This window comes from Hemicordylus capensis, chromosome 6, assembly GCF_027244095.1.
Source record: "Hemicordylus capensis ecotype Gifberg chromosome 6, rHemCap1.1.pri, whole genome shotgun sequence".
In the NCBI taxonomy this organism is placed as follows: Eukaryota; Metazoa; Chordata; class Lepidosauria; order Squamata; family Cordylidae; genus Hemicordylus; species Hemicordylus capensis.
This window is the reverse complement of record NC_069662.1, coordinates 45,110,131-45,131,088: the sequence shown is the minus strand read 5'-3', so window position 1 is coordinate 45,131,088 and position 20,958 is coordinate 45,110,131. Positions and strand designations below refer to the sequence as shown.

The 20,958-nt window shown below is 45.6% G+C and overlaps 1 protein-coding gene and 1 long non-coding RNA gene across 8 annotated transcripts in view; one reads left to right on the top strand and one right to left on the bottom strand.

Annotated features, from left to right (window-relative positions):
* Window positions 1–307: 307 nt before the first annotated feature.
* Window positions 308–19,190, bottom strand: LOC128329411 (1-acyl-sn-glycerol-3-phosphate acyltransferase alpha-like). 7 transcript variants are annotated; one of them, XM_053260560.1, is made up of 8 exons: window positions 19,057–19,190; window positions 15,528–15,832; window positions 10,951–11,084; window positions 9,794–9,969; window positions 8,339–8,434; window positions 6,799–6,972; window positions 4,859–4,931; window positions 308–1,611 (listed from the first exon to the last, which is right to left on the bottom strand). In XM_053260560.1, exons 2-8 carry the CDS (start codon window positions 15,716–15,718, stop codon window positions 1,481–1,483), a joined length of 975 nt encoding a protein of 324 aa, XP_053116535.1. In that variant the 5' UTR covers window positions 15,719–15,832; window positions 19,057–19,190; the 3' UTR covers window positions 308–1,480. The 7 variants fall into 7 exon arrangements, with proteins under 7 accessions (XP_053116535.1, XP_053116536.1, XP_053116537.1 ...); XM_053260561.1 differs by having other exon boundaries at window positions 6,829–6,972; XM_053260562.1 differs by having other exon boundaries at window positions 15,528–15,649; window positions 19,057–19,164.
* A 151-nt stretch (window positions 19,191–19,341) lies between these two features.
* LOC128329414 (uncharacterized) overlaps window positions 19,342–20,958 on the top strand; it is a 57,662-nt gene continuing 56,045 nt past the window's right edge. The window contains exon 1 of the long non-coding RNA XR_008309644.1: window positions 19,342–19,496. This is a non-coding gene — a long non-coding RNA (uncharacterized LOC128329414). The remainder of the gene's footprint in view (window positions 19,497–20,958) is intronic.

Genomic DNA, 20,958 nt, shown 5'->3' with positions numbered 1-20,958 from the left:
AGAGGCCTAACAAGTTTAGTTGCCTTTTAGGAAGTTTCTTTCCGCTTGTGTCATTATCCAGCTACCTTGGACCACTTCAGCTGTAGCATCTTAGCAGAAGTTTGGTATGCTAGGTCTCAGATGGGCTGTATTCAACTGTATGATGTTATTATAACACTTATCAGTGTTATATCAAATTATAACACTTCTGGAAGTTTTCTTTTGAAAACCTTATGTGGTGGCTTGGTTTCCAAAAAGCAAGTTCTTCAGACTCCAAATGTGTAGGAGACTAGTTGTGTTGTGTCGCACGGAAAAGATACTCTGCAAATGCTTTATAATGCCTTTATTTTAATTGTATTCGCTGTAGACAGACAGATTCCTGAGCTAGGACTCACTCTGTATTTCCTTCAGGTACAGGGACAAGCTCACTGATAGCATAACTGGACTGCATAGTTGTCATATGTTCTCATATGACACTGGGACCCTGAATTAAAAATGGGGCTGATTCTAGCCATGCACTTGTAACTCTTCCTAGATTTTGTTTGCTCAGTTTTCCTTCCTTCCTTTCGAAGAGCAGTGCCAAGGTTGAAGTCTGCCTAGAAGCGATACCCTTTGACCAGGACCCCTTTCCCCAGTCCTAGATGGTACTTGCTTTGCAGTATTTGGGAAAGGCATTCAGAACATGCTCAAAAGCACTTAGTTTCTGCTGCTGTTTGGTCTACAAAAGATCCCTAAAGCAGCTGACAATAAAATTAAGAAAATTCCAAATAAATAACATTACTAAGACAACACTCAATGTCAATACATCAATAACCCATTAAAGCAATGACTTTGCTCAGCTGCGCTTACTATCCCTCTAGTTACAGAGCTGAATCTTGGCTTTGAGGAAAACCTGATCTTGCCATTGTAGCTGGGGGAAAGCCAGGCAGCTCCCAGGTTAAATGTTTTATCAGGCCCATGTCTGTTGCTGCATGATTGCAGGCTTTTGAGTTATACAAGGGCAGCAGCACAAACTAATATTGATAATGCAGAACAGAAGGGGCTGTGGATTTTGGGAGTCTAACCAAGATGCCCAGGGGCATCTGGTGGGCCACTGTGTGAAACAGAGTGCTGGACTTGATGGGCCTTGGATCTGATCCAGCAGGGACAAGATAACTTTTTGCCTCTTGTTAGTTAGTTGAGTTGTCTGGCACTCAAAGCAGATTCTAAGGTTGTTTAGCCCCTGGGACCCTATGGCAGTTCTATCTCTGATCCTCATCCTTCTTTTGGATCAAATTATTTTCTATGGCATAAGTTAAATGAGCTGTCGCAGAAGACTTGCGTTGTAGGTATACAATGGAGAATTGGTATCTTGGCAAGGGAAAGGGGTTAAACTGGACTCAACCCCCTGGTCCAAAGCTCTGCCCCCACCTCCCCAAAGTTTCTGCTGTGTTGTCCATGTGCCACTTCAGTCATCCTCTTTGGAAGGGAGTAGCTCTCCTAGTCAGGCATCCTTCTCGCTTTACGCTTCTCCAGAGATTTCCCAGAATGTTTCCTGCATCATTTGCTGGGTGCTGTCAATAAGTGCAGGGATGTTTTCTGGCCCCAGACCTTGCGTTTCTATCTTAGGCAAAATCCTAATGGTCCAAATTCCTGTTGGGAAGGGGGTGGGGAGGGAGACACACACAAAAATCTATGCAGGAATAGGAATTGTTCTAAAAGGGCAATGTTGTAGGAGGCGAAAGGACAGGTGCATCAGGTGCAGAGGCGTAACTAGGGAAAAGGGCGCCCGGGGCAAGCACTGAAATGGCGCCCCCCACCGCGCCCCCCGCCCCCCCAACATACTACATTATACTTCGGTTTTTCCTCACAAGCGCCCACCGCTGCCGCCAAGCCAGGCCACTGACTGGCCGCCAGGTGCCAGCAAAGCAATGGGGGGGGCACAGGCGGCGCGGAAGGGACCACTCGTGGGTAAGGGGGCACCGATGTACTCCCTTGACTGCTGCAGCACTGCTGCACTGAGCAGGAAACATTTGTATTAACAAAATTTTTAAAAAAGATTTGGTCATGGTGGCGCCCCCCACGTGACCAGAAAAGATGGCGCCCGGGGCACGTGCCCCCCCTGCCCCCCCTATAGTTACGCCTCTGATCAGGTGTAAGCAATTAACTGGGAAGACTGGGGAAATATGTGCGATTTAGTAGAGGAAGGGTTCATGACAAGATAGCAGTCTTCTAGGCTACATGCAACACAAATTGATCTCAAAAATAGGATAGTGGCTTTTTAAGGAGAAGAGACGGGTGCATTTGCTCAGAAAGTCTGCCCTCTGAAGTAAATAGCGCTTCCTTAATTCATCCTTGGTCAGTTGGGAACAAACAGGTTAGTATAAAGCACATGAAAAGCTGTGTGATACACGTTTAAGAGAGGAAAATAATTTGTTTGGGGGTTTGAGTATTGCAGCCTGATCCTATGCATGTTTATCAGAAATAAATCCTGGTGAATTATTTCAGTAGCCTTGTGGGCGATAAACCTGTATTTGAGTTGTACCATGTAAGACTGTGGGGAGGGGAGGGATTTCATGAGTGAATTTTTCTCCATTAAAAAAAAAAGTAAAAAGCAATAAAAAACCCTCCCTGCACACAGAAAATTAACCTGTTGGGGGGAAGGGTTCAAGCCTAGCCCTTTCTGTGAGCTGCTAATTTCTGATGTGCATGAAAACTAGCACAAAGAGTTCTCCTTAATGTGTTATTTCTGAGCAGGAGTATTACAAGCAGAATTGGCAGCCGGAGGCCCAAACCATATGTTACAATAACCATATTATTAGAAAGCATGTTTCGGGCCCAAACTGTATTTTATTTAACAAAAAGCAATAGGTGGTCGGGGGTATCCAGTAGGCCATCAGAAATATCTGAGCTGATCTGATAAATCAGAAATATCCGAGCTGATCCGATAGATATCAATATTGGGTTTTTTGACCCTTCAAAATATTGGTATAATTATCAGATTTCCAATTGGAATCTTATTATTTATTTATTTATTTGATTTTATTTCTATGCTGCCCTTCCAAAAGTGGCTCAGGGCGGTTTACATCTTGAGAACTGCTGGTAAAAATCAACTTCTTAACTCTTGGATAGATGGCAGATCTCCTCACCCCAAGCTGTGATCGGGGGGTGGGGGGAACTCCATTTTATATTTCTGCTGCCATGTTATATTCCGATATTCTGATATTATTTCAGATATTTTTCCTGATATCCCAGATACTGTATAAGATCATTCTGATCCAATATAGCCTTCTGAATATCACCCTGGAATTATTTTCAGTATATTTGATATCAACTATATTGGGCCATTTCCAATATCGGAAATCCAATATTGCACAGGCCTACTGTCCAGTGGTAAACAGCTGTTTCAGAGGCAAAATAGCAATTTGAGATAGCAGTCTTTGGTAGAAAAATGGCACAGGTGAAAGGATTAACCCTTCCTATGCCACAATCTGGATCACAGGCATCCCTTGTGCTTTTTGTTAAGAGACAAAGGATTGTTGTTGGGTTGGCATTGTTGGGCAACGGCTGATGACCCCCTGCTAATTCCCAAGACTACCTCTGCACCCATAGTCTTCCTGTGTCCCTGGAGTAATTTTCTCAGGCCCACTGAGCTAGGAGGCAGCTCAAGGAAGGCAGCATAGAGAGAATCCCCTGAAAGCTGGAACTGGCCCGAAAGAGACAAATTTCTGATCTTAAGCACAGCTCTTAATCCCTATTTTTGTAAGATGTAGTTTAACCCTTAGATCTTGTGAGAGGACAGGGAATACTGTGTTCAGTTCTGGGCACTACATTTGATAAAGTGGAATGGGTTCAGAGGAGGGTCATAGAGATGGCGGTGAAGCATCTGACAACCAAGTCCTATGAGGAATGGTTGAAGGAACTGGGTATGTTTAGCCTGGAGAAACAGAGAGTAAGGGGAGATACAATAGCTGCCCTCAAGTATTTGAAGGGCTGTCATAAAGAAGGAGTGGACATGTTTCAGTTGCTTCTGGAAGCAGGGCTCTATTGGGTTGAAATTGCAAGTAAGCAGATTCAGGCTAGATATTGGGAGGAATTTGCTATGTTTAAGAACTGATAAATGGTGGAACAGTCTGCCTTGTGCAGTAGTGGGTTCTCCATTAAAGTTTACAACAGTGGTCACTTAAAGGTTACTTCGAGTGGCCACTATCTTGAAACAACATGGCGAGGTGGCAACAACAACAACAACAATCCCCATTGTGGTCCTATGTGCTGCGAATGTGGTTTGTATTGGACTGTAATCCAATACAAGTGTTATTAGAGGGAGAAACACATGAGAGGGTGATCTCACTTATGAAAGGGTGAACTTATAAACCTCCCCCTTGGAAAGCTGGCTAAAAATATAAATACACAATCAAAATTAATAAAGCAATAAAGGCACACAAAGTAACTATACCCAACAGCTTCTAAGAAATATATCAAAATCCATTAACAGGCAAAAGAACTCCCCTTCATCCAAAATAGATAGATTGCTTTAGAAGTCCAGAATCCCCCCTTCACATCAAAACAATCCTCAACCCCTCCCATCTATCTATAGGCCAGTCTAACACCACTATCTGCCTTTTCAACTCCCCGAAATGTTCCATAACATGGGCTTGGTATTTTAGCTAAGCAGGTCAGATGATAATGGGGCAGATGGACTTATATCTTGAAAGGGGCTTCACTTGCTGAATTTCTGCCTGTCAGCTATGCAAGGCACAGAAGTCTGGCTGCCATTAAAAATAAAAAGGCAACACTAATATGTGTTTACATCTCAATCTGACTCCCAGCTATGATTCTGGGGAGAGGAGGGAAGCGGCACCTGCTGCTCTGCATGGCCCTGCCTGTAGATCAGACTCACCTGGGGTGAACCTTTTGCCCTTGAAGTCGTAAGTGTCCTGATAAGAGCTGATCACAACAGGGATGATAGGGACCTATGGTGAAACAAAGTTGTGAGGTTAGAAATTTGGTATTACACCATCTTGGAAAGCCCTTAACGTGGAATATTGATCCCCATGAGTCTTCTGCAATAGGGCAGTCAGCTCTCAAATCTTACTTGGGAAGGAGAAAGAGGATTCCCATCTCCTTGTAGGGCCAGCTAACCCCAAAACATTGTAGTAGCTCTGTAGCTGCTCTGATTTCAGTCAAATGAATGGCTCCCACTTAACTGGCTTTATAAAGATTTCTTAGAGGCACTGTTCTGCACAGACCTCTGGGCACAAGTCTGGTGCCCTGCTGTCTCTGGAGCCCCCAAATGCAGCACTCTCCATCTCCCCACCACCACCGCTGCCTGCGCTGCTGCCGCCTGCCTGTCAGGAATCTCTATAAATCCCACCAGGTGGCCAACACACCTCCTTCTCAGAGGCAGCATGGCAGGCTGCAGTCCCAGCGTGCCTACATGTCTCTCTGGTTCCCAGAGGCGTAACTAGGGAAAACGGTCCCCGGGGCAAGCACTGAAATGGCGCCCCCCTGCCCCCCCAACATACTACATTATACTTAGGTTTTTCCTCACAAGCGCCCGCCGCCGCCAAGCCAGGCCACTGACTGGCCGCCAGGCGCCAGCAAAACAATGGGGGGCGCGGGCGGCACAGAAGGGACTGCTCGTGGGGGAGGGGGTGCCAACGCGCTCCCTTGACTGCTGCAGCGCTGCTGCACTGAGCAGGAAACATTTGTATTAACAAAAAATAAAAAATAATAAAATATATTTTTTGTCATGGCGGCGCCCCCCACGTGACCAGAAAAGATTGCGCCTGGGGCACGTGCCCCCCATGCCCCCCCTATAATTACGCCTCTGCTGGTTCCCAGTTTCCCGCCACTGTGTGTCTTCCCACCGCTGCCTGCATCTGCCAAAGCATCTCCCCAGTCTGGGGTTGGTTCCTGCAGCCACTGTGTTTCTTCCCTTGCTGAGGGTTATTCCCTCTAGTCCCAATAAGTGTGGGGTGGGGGGAAGAAATGCTGCTGCTTTGGCAAGCGCAAGGGGAAGAAACATGGCAGCGGCAGGAACCACCCCCAGCAAATGGAGAGGATTGTTGCTGCTTTGACAGGCGGCAGGAGAAAGGAAACACCATGGCTGCGGCTGGAAAGATGCACAGTGACTGGGGGACGGGGATGGGAGGAGATTTGCTGATTTCCGCCACTACACTCCCTCGCAGCAGCAGTATTCCTCCCTAGTCTGGGGCTGGTTCCTGCCACCTAGGGTTGCCAACATTCTACTGCCCAAATAAGGGACATGAGGCAGAGAGTATGCGGGAGTAACTGGGAACTTGAGTGCTGTGTGTGTTTTACCACTTTCATCTGAAACTATGTTATAAGTTACAACTTAGATTGCTTCTCCACCACTTATTGATATAATCATGGTTAGCCAATCTGGGTATGAATGCAATTTTGTTTTCTAGAAAGAGAAGTGTTGTTAGCCAGTAAAAAAAAGGTTTCACACATGAGCTCTACAGTCATCGCTTGCATGATATTCATGATCCTGATACCTGGATAATGCTAAGTTAGCCAATCGCTGATGGTGGTTAATGTTATTGTTGTTGTTAATATCCCATATTGGGGACACCATTGGCAACCCTAAGCCTGCAGCCCACCAGAATCACAGAATGCTCTGGTAGGGAGGGAGAAAGGAAAGGAGTTGGAGCTCATTAATTATTTATTTGTCAGTGAAAATCACTGGCTTGATCTGAGCCATAAGTTCTTCCCATTAACTGAAAATAAGGGGCAAATGGTATCTCGTAAGGGATAGACAACTTTGGGCTGAAATAAGGGACATTGCTGCTAAGAAGGGATTGTGGGTAACCCTACCGTTGCCATATTTCTCCCCTTCCCCTGCACCTGCTGAAGTATTTCTTCTGTCCTGTGCTCTGTTTCTTCTCCCCCTCCCCTGCCATCTTTGCTGGGGCGGGTTCCTTCCCACTCCTGCTGCCAGACTTCAGACAGAGGGAAGAATGGCTGGAGTGTCCATTCATAATTTGGTATCTGCAGGTCAGTGGGAAGTATCTTATTCAGAATGCCTTCTAAAAATACTCCCCCCGCCCCCCCCCCAAAAAACCCCCACCCTGTTTCATCCTTTCCCAAAGCATATTTTTTTGGTAAAAAGTAGTACATTCAGCTAATGTAAGTGGCAAGATGGCCATGCAAAATGTGGTACCTGCAGGTCAGTGGGAAGTTTCTTCAGAGTTTCCCTGAACATATTCTGGTGTAAAAAGTAGTGCATTTGGCTAACAAGTAGCAGGATTGAATCTGTGTTTGTAACTTCTATTTAAATATTTGCAGAAACAATGATGGTAAATGCCTCTGTTTTCACAACAAATTGGGGATTGCAATATTCATGGTTCTCATAGTATGATGTAATGGTATCACACGATATAATGGTATGATATGAGAAGTTTCAGGGTCACAATAAAGTTTGGATAACAGCATAATTTTTATTATCTACTTATTTAATGATCTGTATTGTAAAGACTACATAGCTGGTGGAAAAGCAGGAAACAAATGTCTTCTGAGAGGTGCTTTCATAGTGTCTAACTGTGCTGTGGGTCTTCAAAAAAGAAATTAGCCTGTGTGTGTTTGTGTTTGTGTGTTAGGAGTGGGGAAAGGGAGAGAGGATGCATATCTTGCAAAGCCCACCCCCCACCCCTCTGCTAGCCCTTTAGGTCCAGGGCCCAAAATTACCTAGCTACATCTCTGAAGCCACATGAACTAAACACTTCCTTCTCCTATTGCAGCTGCAGTCTAAGCCCTCAATGAACAGGTCCTCTTAAGTTTTGTAGATCAGATTATTAAATGTAAAAAAGGGTTTTTTTTCCTTACAGCCTTAATAAAAGTTGGTATCTTGTGAAATATTACCGAAGCACAAGAACAACAATTTTTCTGGAATTTCTCCATTTCTACGGAAGTGACAGCTTTACATAGTTAATTAAATATAACTGTTTTCCTGCTTTTGTATCAGTTTTATTCTCATATTTGTTGGCTTTGCCCTTACACCATTATAAGAGGCAGTGGTAACAGGAAGCAGAGTTTATTTGGAGTAGGGTTTTGTGTGTTTTTTTAATGGTAGGGGACAGAAAGGGGATTGCACCAGTTGGATTTATGCCTGTCACAAAAGCACCTGTGAGCAAACATGAATAAATCTTGGCCATGGGGGAGGGCATTACTTGTTAATATAGCACTATATTGCATGCTGTGCGGAGCCTCCATTTTTAATTTCCATTCTAGTTAATTGTGCAAGAGCAGTACCTCAGCAACGCTGTAGAACTGTAGTGTGGAAGCACCGCTGGGGGAGGTGAAACCATCCCCATTTGGCAGTTCACTTCAACATCACATTTGTCATGTGAGGGCTTACCTGGGCCTCCACAGCCAAGCGAAAGGACCCCTGCTTGAAAGGCAGCATGGTTTTGTTCTGGTTTCTTGTGCCTTCTGGGAAAACCCAGACCCTCATCTGGACAGGTACAGGAGGAAGATGAAAAAAACCACCAGGTGAAATACACGTATGAACCTTACATTCTGAAACCAGATACTCCTGCTGCCATCCCGTCCTTGCTCCTTCTCAAACCCCCTACACTACTAGACTCCAGAACATTTATGCGTTTAGCAGCTGCAGGGCAGGCAGAAATGTGGCAGGTGAAGCTTTGCCCATCATGACTTCTCTGCTGTTAAAGGTTATCTCCTGTCATGCAGCCATTAAAGGCACAGGAGGCTTGGCTTGCTGGGGAAAGGGATGTATCAGGATGGATGACATATAGATTCACATTTCCCAGGTGTCATTTTTCCTTCAGGATAGGTACCAACTCTTGAGCAGTCTTGTTTCCAGTGTTGACACCCTCCTGAACTGTCCTCCTGGAATAACCTGCCCTACAACCACATCCTTGTTAATACAATGGGTTTCCAGATCTCTGATAGCTGAGGCAGCTCCTCACCCCTCAGTTAAGATTGGATATATACTTCATTTTTATACCCACAAGAAGAGTTGTACTTTTATGGTCAGGCTAGGAGTGATGACAGCAAGTCCATTTCAGTTCCACTCATGTATAAATCAGGGAGCGGGGTAGAGGGTCTGATTTGTTTCCCCCTTGTAGAGCACACAGGTGAAGGCAACGCAGAAAACAGGATTCCACAGATGAAGGGAACTGAATCCATGCCTCCTCATCTCCTAGTATTGGAGTTCAAGTGAAGATAAAGGTGCCTAAAAGGGCAGGGCATGGAGAGTGACCCCATAATCTGCTACTAGCCTGGTGGCTAGAGGCCACCTCCAGCCTTAGAGGTCAGTAAGAGGGGAGCAACAGCAGGAGAGAGGGTGTGCCCTCACTTCTTGCCTGTGGGTTTTTCAAAGGCATCTGGTGGGCCACTGCATGAAATATGATGCTGGATTCGATAGGCCTTGGGCCTGATCCAGCAGGGCTCTTCTTATGTCTTTTGGCTCTAAAAGAACACTGTTTACTTTCATGGGTGTAGGAGTGAAGTGCATCTCGGATCACCTGCCCCCAGCAGAAAGTGATTTACAGGAAGCTAGGGCAGAGCAGCAAATCATATGAAGACATAGTGGGCATCTTCCTCTGTAGATGGGTACATGGGCTTCATGGAGGCCTTTATGTAACATATATTTTTGTGACATGCCACCAAAGGTGCCTTGGGACAGTATGAATAGTTTGGGATTGATGGTCGTTGCCTCTGAAAAATTGGCCAGTGTAGTCTCCTCTGACTTTGCCATCACTTCCTCCTTCTCCTCCAACCTGCATTTTCCCAGGGATCCCTCTCCCAGAGCCCTAACCTTTTTCTGGTCCTTTTCCAAAGTACTCACATTCTGATGCCGTATAGTTTGTGCCACCTGCATTAAGGTATCCATGGCCTCACATGGTTTTCCGCGGTCAATGAAAATCATTTTGCATAACCAGCAGGCCCAGCCAACTGAGCCCAGGTACAGTATTTCCTTTTTGACAACTGGCACACAACAATCTGGTATGATCTCCGCCATTCCTTGGGAAGGAAGGAACACTTTTTGTAACTGGAGTTATTTGACCAATGGGACCCCCTAAGTAGCAAGTGGTGAGGTGAAGAATTATCCCTCTGTCCATGAATTTTTCCTGAAACTTCCCCTTCTATGCCTCTTGCTCCCTTGCCCTTCATGCCAAGTTTGGGATTTGAGTAGAGGTGAAATAAAACTGAAATAACAATATTTATAATAGGTTCATAGCACTTGTGGAATGGTCTCATCCTTTAATTATTCTCATTAATCCATTAAGAATAAAACTGAAATTTATTTTGAAGTATGAATCTGGGTTTACAAAAATCTTTGACTTCTAACTGCTAGTTTAGTAAATTTAATAATGTTTGCATGCCCAGGTTTCCAATTCGAATGTTGTTGAGTTGTTGTTGTTGTTTTTGGTAGGGGTAGTTTGAGACCCATGTGAGGAGCGTGAGTTTGAGACCCACGACAAAAAGATTAAGAGAAAGTTCAAGCTCAAAATGTGGGCAACACAGCTGGAGGATTTGATATGAAATTTGAATTCTGAAATTTGTATTTGCTTCGCATACATTATTCTCAGTAATCCTTACAGCAGGCCTACAGTAAAGGCCAGTAATATTATCCCCATTTTACAGATAGAGGGGATGAATAATAGCAGCCTAACCTATTGGGCTGTTGTGAAAATAGCGATAATATATATGGATTTTAGAATATATATATTTTTAGGCCGTGGTTAGCAATTCAGATTTGAAGACTACAGATGTCAAAATATTTTAATCATGACAATATTAGGAAAACCTTTGTTTCTGCTCTGATTTGGAATTGCCAGCTCCCACCTCTCAGTGCTCAGATTCATCAAGTGTTCCCATCTTGACTCCTCCCTAATTAGAAGCTAGAGATAGATTAGTGATGACATAAATGCTGCTAACAGCATTAAAATTTGCTGACTAGTTTCCATGCAAAAATCCAGATTCGACACGCTAGCAACTTACCAAGGAGGTCAATATGGGACTGATGGTTGGCAACCATCACATACGGCTCCTTGATATTCAGGTTCTTGGAGCCCTGCACCACAATCTTGATGCCGAAGAAATGTTTGAGTGGCTGAATGGTGAAGCGCAGAATCCTGCAGAGGGCAGAAAACCAGAAGATGATGGTTTGTGTGGCAAAGCAGTATACCACAGCACTGTGGGCTGTGCTCTGGACCATACAGCTCATTCACACTAGAAACATGCATTGGCTCAGCTGTCATGGCTTCCCTCAAGGAATCCTGGGATTCGTAGTTGTTGAGGTCATTCCCTGTTAGGCACTCCTAGCCCCATCACAGAATTACAGTTAATTAACTTTGAGAGCTGGTGCAGTGCAGAGGCTAAGAGCACAAGTTGTGAGCGAGGTAGGCCTTGGTTCAAATCTTGCCATGGCCATGAAATCCCTCTGTCACCTTAGGCAAGCCATTGTTGTTTAGGTCTCAGATCCACCATGGCAATGCAACATGATGATACTGGCCGAACTCACAGAGGTGTTGTAAGGACTGCTGAGGGAATGTGTGAGAATAGGGGTGCCTCCCCCACCCCCACCACCCCACACTTCTGTTCCTGTTCCCTTTGCTGCAGCCTGACACTGAGAAATTTGGAATGCCACCACTGGAAAGGCTTTCCCCCCAGTTACCACCCGCCTAATCTGTGAGGATCAGGACACCTGAGGAATTTTAGCAATCGGATAGGTTCATGGGGGAGTAGGCGACCCTTCAGATACTTGGTTCCCAAGCCACCTTGGCCTTTAAAGTTACAACTAGTTCACGCTTCATGTTTTTTTTAAGTTACTAATGCTTCATGTTTTTTTTAAGTTACTAGATTCAGTTTTAAAATTAAAACTAAGGCTGAGGCAAACCCCCCCCCGCCTCTGTTTTTTGTCTCAACACTTGACAGAGTAAGTGGGAGGGGGCACTGGTGGAGCTAGGGTAATGGGGGCCTGTGTTTACCCCTGTCCCTGTGGCCCTGCCAGGCACACACAGTGCATGTACCAGTGACACCCCTTGCACATGATGTCACACACAAAGGGCATGGTCAGAGCCCTGGAGGGGCCACATGAATCCTCCGGAGCTCATTCCCTGGCTGGGGTGCATGTCTCCTCGCTTTCTCTTCCTCCAGCGAGGGAGAGAAAGGGAAATAGATGCACTCAGCCAGCAAACACCAGTACTACTACTACTACTGCAAACACCAGCTGGGAAATGAGTACTGGCTCAGGGGGCAGAGGAAAGCGAAGGCAGGTTGCTCCCAGGTTCTTTGAACCCATCCGCTCTATTATAGCTCCACCCTTGGGAACATTCAGTTATTTTACGGGAAGAGTGGATTTTGAGGACAGGGGTGTTAAATGTATCCACAATCCTTCCAGCCACCAGCTGCCATTTTAATTTCCTCAAAGTGCCCCAGAATGAAACTAAAATGATGGTCACAAGCTGTGGGGGGAGGGTCTGGTAAAGTATGCCCCCTGTTGGAATGTGCCCCCTGTTGGAATTTGCCTCCTGCCCCTGAAACATGGAAGAGGGGAAGGCATGTCCCCTCCACATTTGGCTGAACATTTTTATTTAAGAACTTTCATGAAACTTAATACAAAACCAATAATGAACTGCCTTGAGATTGTTTTAATGAAAGGCAGTATAGAAATTCAACAATTAATCAATCAGCCCAGCCTTAGTAAACAATGGCACTTTTAAATTGGGCATATAAGTGAACAAGGAACCAGTGAAATTGTTTTAAAACTGATGAGGTATGCCCCATCTCATGGATACATTAGCTCAATTCAGACATTACTAGCCGACCCCGCACAGAGCATCTGTGCGCTCTTTGTGGCCGGTGGTTACCTCTCCCCCCCAGTCTCCACTTCCGGGCCCAGCCGCTGCTCCTCCCCACCGCCACTTCTGCCCGCCCCATTTTCTTTCCCCCTCCTGGGGCTTGCCAGTCCCGTAGCTGCCGCTTGCCTCCACGGCGGCTGGGCCGGGCCCACCGATGGCCCGCCGCTGCCTCTGGCCTCTGTGGCCGGGCCCACCTCCGTGGCCGGTCCGGGCCAACTGCCGCCTCTGGCCCACCGCTGCCTCTGACCTCCGCGGCTGGGCCCACCGCCTCTGCCTTTGGCCACCGCTGGCCTCTGCAGTGGCGCCGGGCCGGGCCCGCTGTCGCCTCTGCCCTCCACAGCTAGGCCGGGCCCGCCACCATCGCCTCTGTCCTCTGTGAGCTAGGCCGGGCCCACCACCTCTGGCCTCCGCGGCCGGGCCCACCGCCACCGCCTCCGGCCTCCGCGGCTGGGCCCGCTGCCACCACAGTGACCAATTCTCCTGTGTGCGCCTCAGCCAATCAGGCGCCTCCACCGCCCAGCCAATCAGCTAGGCGCCGGGACACACATTCCAAGGCTCAACCAGGAGAATTAAATATATAGATGCTGTAGGAGTGTACAGATGTCTGTACATGTGTTTGTGTGAATGACTGTACCTGTGTTCATTTTAAAGGTGAAACTAGATACAGGCCATTCAAATGCATAATACAGATATCAGAGCTGTACCTGTGTACATTGTTACCAGTGCACAAAGAAGAGTGGCCAAGCCATCTCTGACAAAGGGGGACACATTACAGGACGCATATTATTTCACGTCACAGCACAGAATTGGCATGGGGCAAAAAGTTAAGTCCCCTTCCCTTGCATGCTATGGTCTCAGCTCAAATCCTCCCACAGCTTTTTGAAAAAGGGAAAGATGTCTGGGTCCAGCCACATAACTCTAGTTTGGCCCGGAAGCAGGGAGTGAGATCACAACAGTTTCCTCCTTAAAAAAAAAAAAACTTCTTATAGAGATTTCACAATGGATCTGGGTGTGCTCACTACAGAATACAGAAACTGCAATGCAAACTCATATAGCTGCATTGCGTATTTTGATTGGCAGTTGTGTGAAACACAGAGTAGTAGTACACTGTCATTTTGTGTTTCGGCAAGCAAGAAAGGATTAACCTAGCCATTATCTGGATCTGGTCACATGATTTAAAAACAAGAAGGGTTTTATACTCAAAAAATACAACTGCCTTATAATATGTTGTTCTTTGTAGCAGTTTAAAAACGAGCCTCACCAACGGCACGTGTGGTTCATGCATGTGCACAAGAGACAAGATGCATCTGCTCCCCATTTAACACCTAAAAGGGAAAATAAACAAGGGCTGCAGAATCCATCCACAGAATTAAGAGTTGTAATATGCAAGGATTAGCCAGTAAAGTAAAATCAACACAACAGGAATTAATAAAGTCTGCCTTTAGATGTTTACACAGCCAACAATCCAGCCAGCTTTCCTGTTCTTCTGCTTCCTCCACAGTGTAGAACTGGCTGTAACTAATTGAAAGCATTCTTCAAAAACTGGCCTGGATTCAGGAATGGATTTCTGACAAACACCACAAGGACCAAAGAGGTACAGTAAACTTACCAGTGACAAGTGCCAGAAATGTAAGAAGTGCCAAAAATTTAAGAAGTGCCTCAATTTTCCAGTAGGTTTTATATCTATAGTAATGTGTGCCATAAGTTGGAAGAAGGGCTGTTTATATATGGCCATTATATGACAGTGGTCCGATCTAGTATAGGTAGGGTTGCCATCTTTTACAATAGGAGTGTGCAACTCAAGTATGTACCTGGGTTAGAGGTGGTGTTGTACAAAGCTTGGAGGGCTGAACCCAGTGCTGCACAGAGCGTGGCATGCAAAATTATTGGTGGTTAAAAAGTGTGCATGCCAATTTTTCTTGCCATTGTTATGAGAGGAGAAAGGGGCAAGGTAGAGACATAGGAAAAGAGGGCGAGAGAGGCCGCATTCACATGTAACACAAAACTGGAGTTGAAGGGGCATCTGATTGAAATTTGTTTACGTCCGAAAGCATGCAACTGAAAATGATTCTGTCACTTCTCTCCCCACACTGAGATTTATACCTTCAGTTTGTAGTAGGTTTCACCATCTGTACCTCCAGTTCTGCAGTGCCAATGTAGCATCCGAATGCAGCACTGCAGTCTCACTCTTCAGCAACCGGAGTTGAGGGAGGATGCTCCTCCCTCACTCCGGCTGTGATTGGATGCCAGGGCTGTCCTTCAGACAAGAAGGAAGCCCACACAGCCAGTTCCCCTTCCTGTCTGTAATCTCACTGACTACAGAGAGATTGCTCTCTGTGACACCCAAATTCGGACAGGAAAGCAGAGGGGAGTGAAACCATGGGTCCATTTGACCTGAGGTTCCATGTTATGTGCAAATGTGGCCAGAGACTAATCCTAGGCAGTAACCAGCAAAACTGAACAGCAAAGGCAAGCAGGCATTCTCCTCCTCCTCCCTTTCTCTCTCCCCTCCTCCTCCCATACCTGCCGGTGTACCCTCCAGGCTACACATATCACAAGCTGAGAAACAATGCCCTAGGCTCAAAACACTGGATATCACCAGCCCATTTCAAAAGGATCAAGTGGAAATGCCTGGTGCTGAGACCCATTTTATGGCCCAAAAACATGCCCATCCCACAAAGCTGAGGATAGAACCAACCAAGGCTTTCTACTCACTTCATGTTTTCCACTCGTTGCCCATAAAAAGCAGCTACAATAGGGCTCAGTATGGCTGTTACGAGTGTAATCCAGACATAGAAAAGGGCCATCTTGCAGAAGAAGTTGAAGGTGGTGCTATGCTGGTAAAGGAGAGAGGCACCAGTTAGCAAGATGATGAGGAACATCAGGATCCACTGGAACAACTCCATGGCAGTGCTGGATGGAAGTGGAGAGGAGCATGGAAATCTGCAGTCCTAGGGAAGTTTAATGACTGGCTTGATGCTCTTGGTGACCTGACATATGAAGGCAGCAGCAGGGCATCCCTGGGTGGAGAAAGGGGATGACCTTCAGGTGACGATTGCAAAATATCTGTAGGAGGTGTAAGACATTGCTTCCAACCAAGAAAACATTTATTGGAAGAGATGCACAACTCTTCCAAGATGCACAGGTTGGAAGAGATGCACAACTCACTCCCATGTTACTCTTTGTCTAGTCAGTACCTGCCCCTGAGCAAATCACTTTTCACAAGTCAGTCACTTGGTGCCTTTCAGGGCTGCCTTCTTCAGGAAATGAGCAGGGGCACTTGCAAGGTAAGAAGCGGAGCACAGATCTCCTCTCCATGCCAACCTGGAAGCATGAGGCATGTCAATGCCTCTTGGTTAGAAGGTACCACTGTCTAATTCCCCATGCCTCACACTCCCAATCTGTGGATTGCGGATTGAGAGGCTGGGGAATACCAATGCAGCAGTTCACTGTGGTCTGCAAGCTACCAGTTGGCCATTGCTGAAATTTCATAGAATGTTCTATGGCATTCTACAGGCTCAGATGTCCCTCAGACTGGATGCAGGAGCAGCACTTTGTAGCATAGGAAGTATGGAGCAGTAAAGGCTGCTTTTTGTGAACTGAAGAGAACAAAGTATTTTGGAGGGAGGGGAGACCCAGCTTCCACTCCACAGGGGTGTTCCTGTTAGGATGCTGATACCAACATATATCAGCAGCGATCTGTGGGAAGGTACATACATACTAGAGCATGTTTCAGTGTGGCATAGATTGGACGAGTGGAGTCAGAATCAGCAAGAGTCACTCTGAGTTTATATTAGGCCAATCTCTTGCCTGTTGATAAAAGCTGGAATTATAGTTTTGACACTGGGTTAATCATCCTAGACCTCAACTACTGTTCTGACAAAAGGAATTTTCAATCTGAAAATCTGGAATGAGAGGGGGATAGTCAGTGGTACTGTGTTGAATGGCTAGTCTCCTTTGGAAAAGGCACCCTTCTGGAATGTTTGGATAGGCAGTGGCCAGCTTCTTAGTGGCCACTTCCAATGGCTGGAAGAGTCCAAGGCCCAGAAATAGTCAAGTTCTGCAAAGATTTTGGAATCTGTGTGGTAGGGAAACTGACATATAAATTGAGGGTTGGGTGGTCAACTAGTGGGCACTCTTGCCCTCTGAATTAGCTTACTTGTGTGTGTTCATGTTTTATTCCTGCTGTGAGAAGTATATTTTCATACAGTCCAGCTATTTTTGCCTTGCTTTCCTCTTTCTTGAGCAATAGAACATTCCAAGGGCAGCTTTACAGGGTTTCCCCATGAAGAAAGAGCACTGGAAATTTGTGGAGTGTTTACTAATGTACACATAGTAACATTAGCACATTTAATGTGCACATAGACAAGTAAAATCTACGTGCACAACCTACCTAGGGGCAACAACTGAAAAGGACCGATCCCAGGTTGCCACCAGATGAACCAGTAGCACCTGAAGACTCACCCATCTATCTTAATGAGCAGTGGGGAGAGAAAGGTGCTCTTTCAGGTAACTTGGACCTCAGCCATTTAGAGCTTTAGAGGTAATAACCAGCACTTTGTACTTTCCCCAAAAAACATATTATCAGCCAGTGCAACTGTTTAAGAGCAGGCATAATATGTTCTTTCCGGGTTACCCCCGAGAACAATCTGGCTGCTGCATTGTGAACTAACTGACATTTCTGAACTACGTACAAAGGCAGCCCTAGATAGAGTGTGTTGCAGTAGCCCAACCTGGAGATTACGAGCTGGTGCACCACTGTTTTCAGGTCATTGTCCTCAAGGAACAAGTGGAGTTGTCAAATCAGTTGCAGCTGGTAAAAAAAGCTCCAGGCCACAGCCTCAACCTGAGGCACCAGGATGAGACCTGGGGCCAAGAGCACTTCCAAGCTACAGACCTGTTCTTTCTGGGGGAGTATCACCTCGTCCAGAACAGGAAGCTCTATCCCATCTTGCAGATTACAGCCTCTGGCAATGAGCACCTCCATTTTGCTTGGATTCAGCTTCAGTTTATTATCCCTCATCCAGCCCATTACTGCCTGTAGATAGGCATTATCAAAACAACAACAGCCTACAGAAATCCCACTCCTAAAAGCCTGTAAGCCTGCTCTCCAGGTTCATTTCCAGCATATATGAATGCAGAACAGAACTAAGATATTCCCCTGCTTTTTAACATATGACAGAGGTTTTCACACTTGAGTCCCCAGCTGTTGTTGGACTACCACCCATCACCCCCAGTTGCAATGGTTTCCACCATAGTGGTTGAGAATGGTGGGAGTTGTAGTCTAACAGTATCTGGGAACCCCAGTTTGAAAATCCCTGCAATATGGAAAAGGACCCTCAGTTTCTGTGCTATCTTCTTATTCAGCTCAAATTCTTATTCAGAAATACTGAATACCTTCTTATCCAGCTCTTTTTAAAATGCAGAACTGAAAAATGGGCTACTACGAACATGCAAATTGCCTTTCTGGATGAAGTCAAGATCCTTCTAATCTAGTAGTCTTGTCTCCAGCTGTAGCCTCTGAGCATTGGGGCTGCTGTTCCCAAATTCAGCACCATGCCATCTCACACCAGATCCTTTAGTCATTGTTTAGCATTAAAGCAAGGGTTGCATGCTTGCATGCAGAAGGTTCCAAGTTTCCTCCCTGGCAGCACAAAGCTGAGGGAGACTCCTTGCCTGCAGCCTTGAAGATGCCACTGCCTGTCTGTGCAAACAATGCTGAGCTAGATGGACTAATGGTCTGCCTCTGTAAGGCGGTTTCCTGCAGGGTGGATTTGATTTAAATCAAACTGATTTAAATCACGATTTAAATCATGATTTAAATCACTAGCAGGGTGGATAAAAATAAAAAAAAATCCGATTTAAATAAAAAAATCCGATTTAAATAAAAAAATCCAATTTTTTTAATTTAAATCAGATATTTTTTTATTTTTATCCACCCTGCTAGTGATTTAAATCATGATTTAAATTGTGATTTAAATCAGTTTGATTTAAATCAAATCCACCCTGGTTTCCTGTGTTCCAATTCAAGGGATAAGGAGCATGACTCCTTTTAATGTGCACAGCAACTTAGCCCTTGTTCAGAGTTCACTTTCACTTCAGCAGGAGGAGCTGCTTTTAGAAGATTTTACACGGAAAGAGACTGAGACTGCAAACCTTGGGACTCCCGGCATCTTCTGTGGCCCCTTCCCACCAACCCTCTTGACTCAAAAGCCTAGGCTTGTTTCTCCAATTAGCCACTCACCTCATTCCAGCAAGCAAGGAGATCAGCTTTTCCACAAGAGAGCCTCTAGGTGCCTCTCTCAGAGGATAAAGCCCATCGAGGCCCCCACACCTCCTAGCTACATACATCCAACTTTCCAGGATCCTGGGAGATCAGAGGACTGGACTCTGCCTAGCTTGCTGGTGATTGGTCAGAATACCTCTCTGTCAGCTATTCTGACTTCTCATTGGTCATGTTGATTCTAAGCAACACCCCCAAGAGGCGGGAAATGAAGAGGAAAAGGCAGATCCTGATTGATGCTGGGGAACTAAACATGCAGCTTGGGAGTGACTAAGGACAATAGTTACTCCCTTGGGTGCAGTGGAGCCCACCAAGCTCCCTGAGAGGGAGGAAATGTATGAGGTATCTCTAGCGGAAAGCACTGCAGTAGCTGTACAAGAGAGGAAGCAAGCACGATGCAGGTAAGGAAGTATGTTTAGGAGGACTGGAGGAGGGAGGTAGCAAGATGGGCCGGGGGGGCATTTTCCTTTGCCCTTAAAGACCAGCCTCTCATGTTTAGTGAAGAAAATGGCCAAACGTGAAAGGGTTAAGCACCTTGCCCCCCACCCTTATTCCTTCATTGGACCTCGCAGCCAAGGGAGCGCCTTTCCATTAACATAAATAAAAGATTGCAGAAAAGATACACATGGTGACCGATATGCAGGGGCATAACTATAACAGGGCAAGGGGAGACAGTTGTCTGGGGGCCCACTACCTTGGGGGGCCCCCAGAGGCAAGTCACATGACTGACTCCCCCAGCCGCACACCCACCCGGGCTTCCTTCAGTTTTATCCATCCTCCGAAATTGATGTGAGTGTTAAGACCTGGAGCTACCAGAACAGCATGTCTTTCTCTAGTACCATGAAATGACTTGCATTGTCCACAATTTACAAAACCTTTTAAAAAATAATTTAGGATGATGTTCTATTGTGGCACATAGGTTATATCTGTCTGTCTGTCTCAGTCTATCATCTAAACTTTACTATGCTTTTTGTTACCACTATTCAGCCTCATTTAAGATTTCTTTACTTTATGAGCTGAGCTTCAATGGGGGGGGCATGTTAAAATCTTGTCTCTGGGCCCACTCCAACCTTGCTACGCCCCTGCCGATATGTATCCTATAGCTTGGCCCCGAGACTGCAAACACGGGTTGTCCAGAACTCTTTGATAAACCTCCTGTTTTTGCTGCCTAACTGGGATTAAAGAAACAGGGAGATTGTTCAGTACTGGCTATAGTATATGGCTGCTTCTGTTTGATGAGTTACAAGTGGTAGAGACCTGAACTGTGTACACCCAAGTGCATGGATGCTCATTCCACACTTGTATGTTTATATCTTGAAATTAAGAGAGAAAAGTAATTGTCATATCATGGTAAACCAGGTGGCTAATTATGCAAGGTGCTTACTCACACCTGTAATTAATGACTGTAAAGATTGCATTAGAACAAATTAGGAACAAGGAATAATGCTGTCAGGTGAGCCTCCAACCAATCAAGGTGAGCCTCCAATCAATGTTCTGTGCCTACTGAAACCAATTCTGCAAGAACAACATCCTGTGCTTAAAATGTATGGCATTTATTAGCTTTGTAAAAATGCATTGAATTGTTATTTCATATACTTTTATGTTATTAACGAGTGTTGTGGATGCAGTAGAGGTTTGAGAAGGCTAGGGATAACGGAGAGTGTGCAGGTGAGGAGCATGGGTGTGTGTCAGGGCCGGATTAAGGGCAACTGATGCCCTAAGCACAGCCCAACAATGGTGCCCCCCCCGGCCCCCTCAATTGCTTAACTGACAAGACATTAAGACTCAAGCAAATTATTTACTTATACCTTAATATTTATTTAAATTTTTAAAAGTTTTCTTCTAGATTTTTAAGGTAAAACA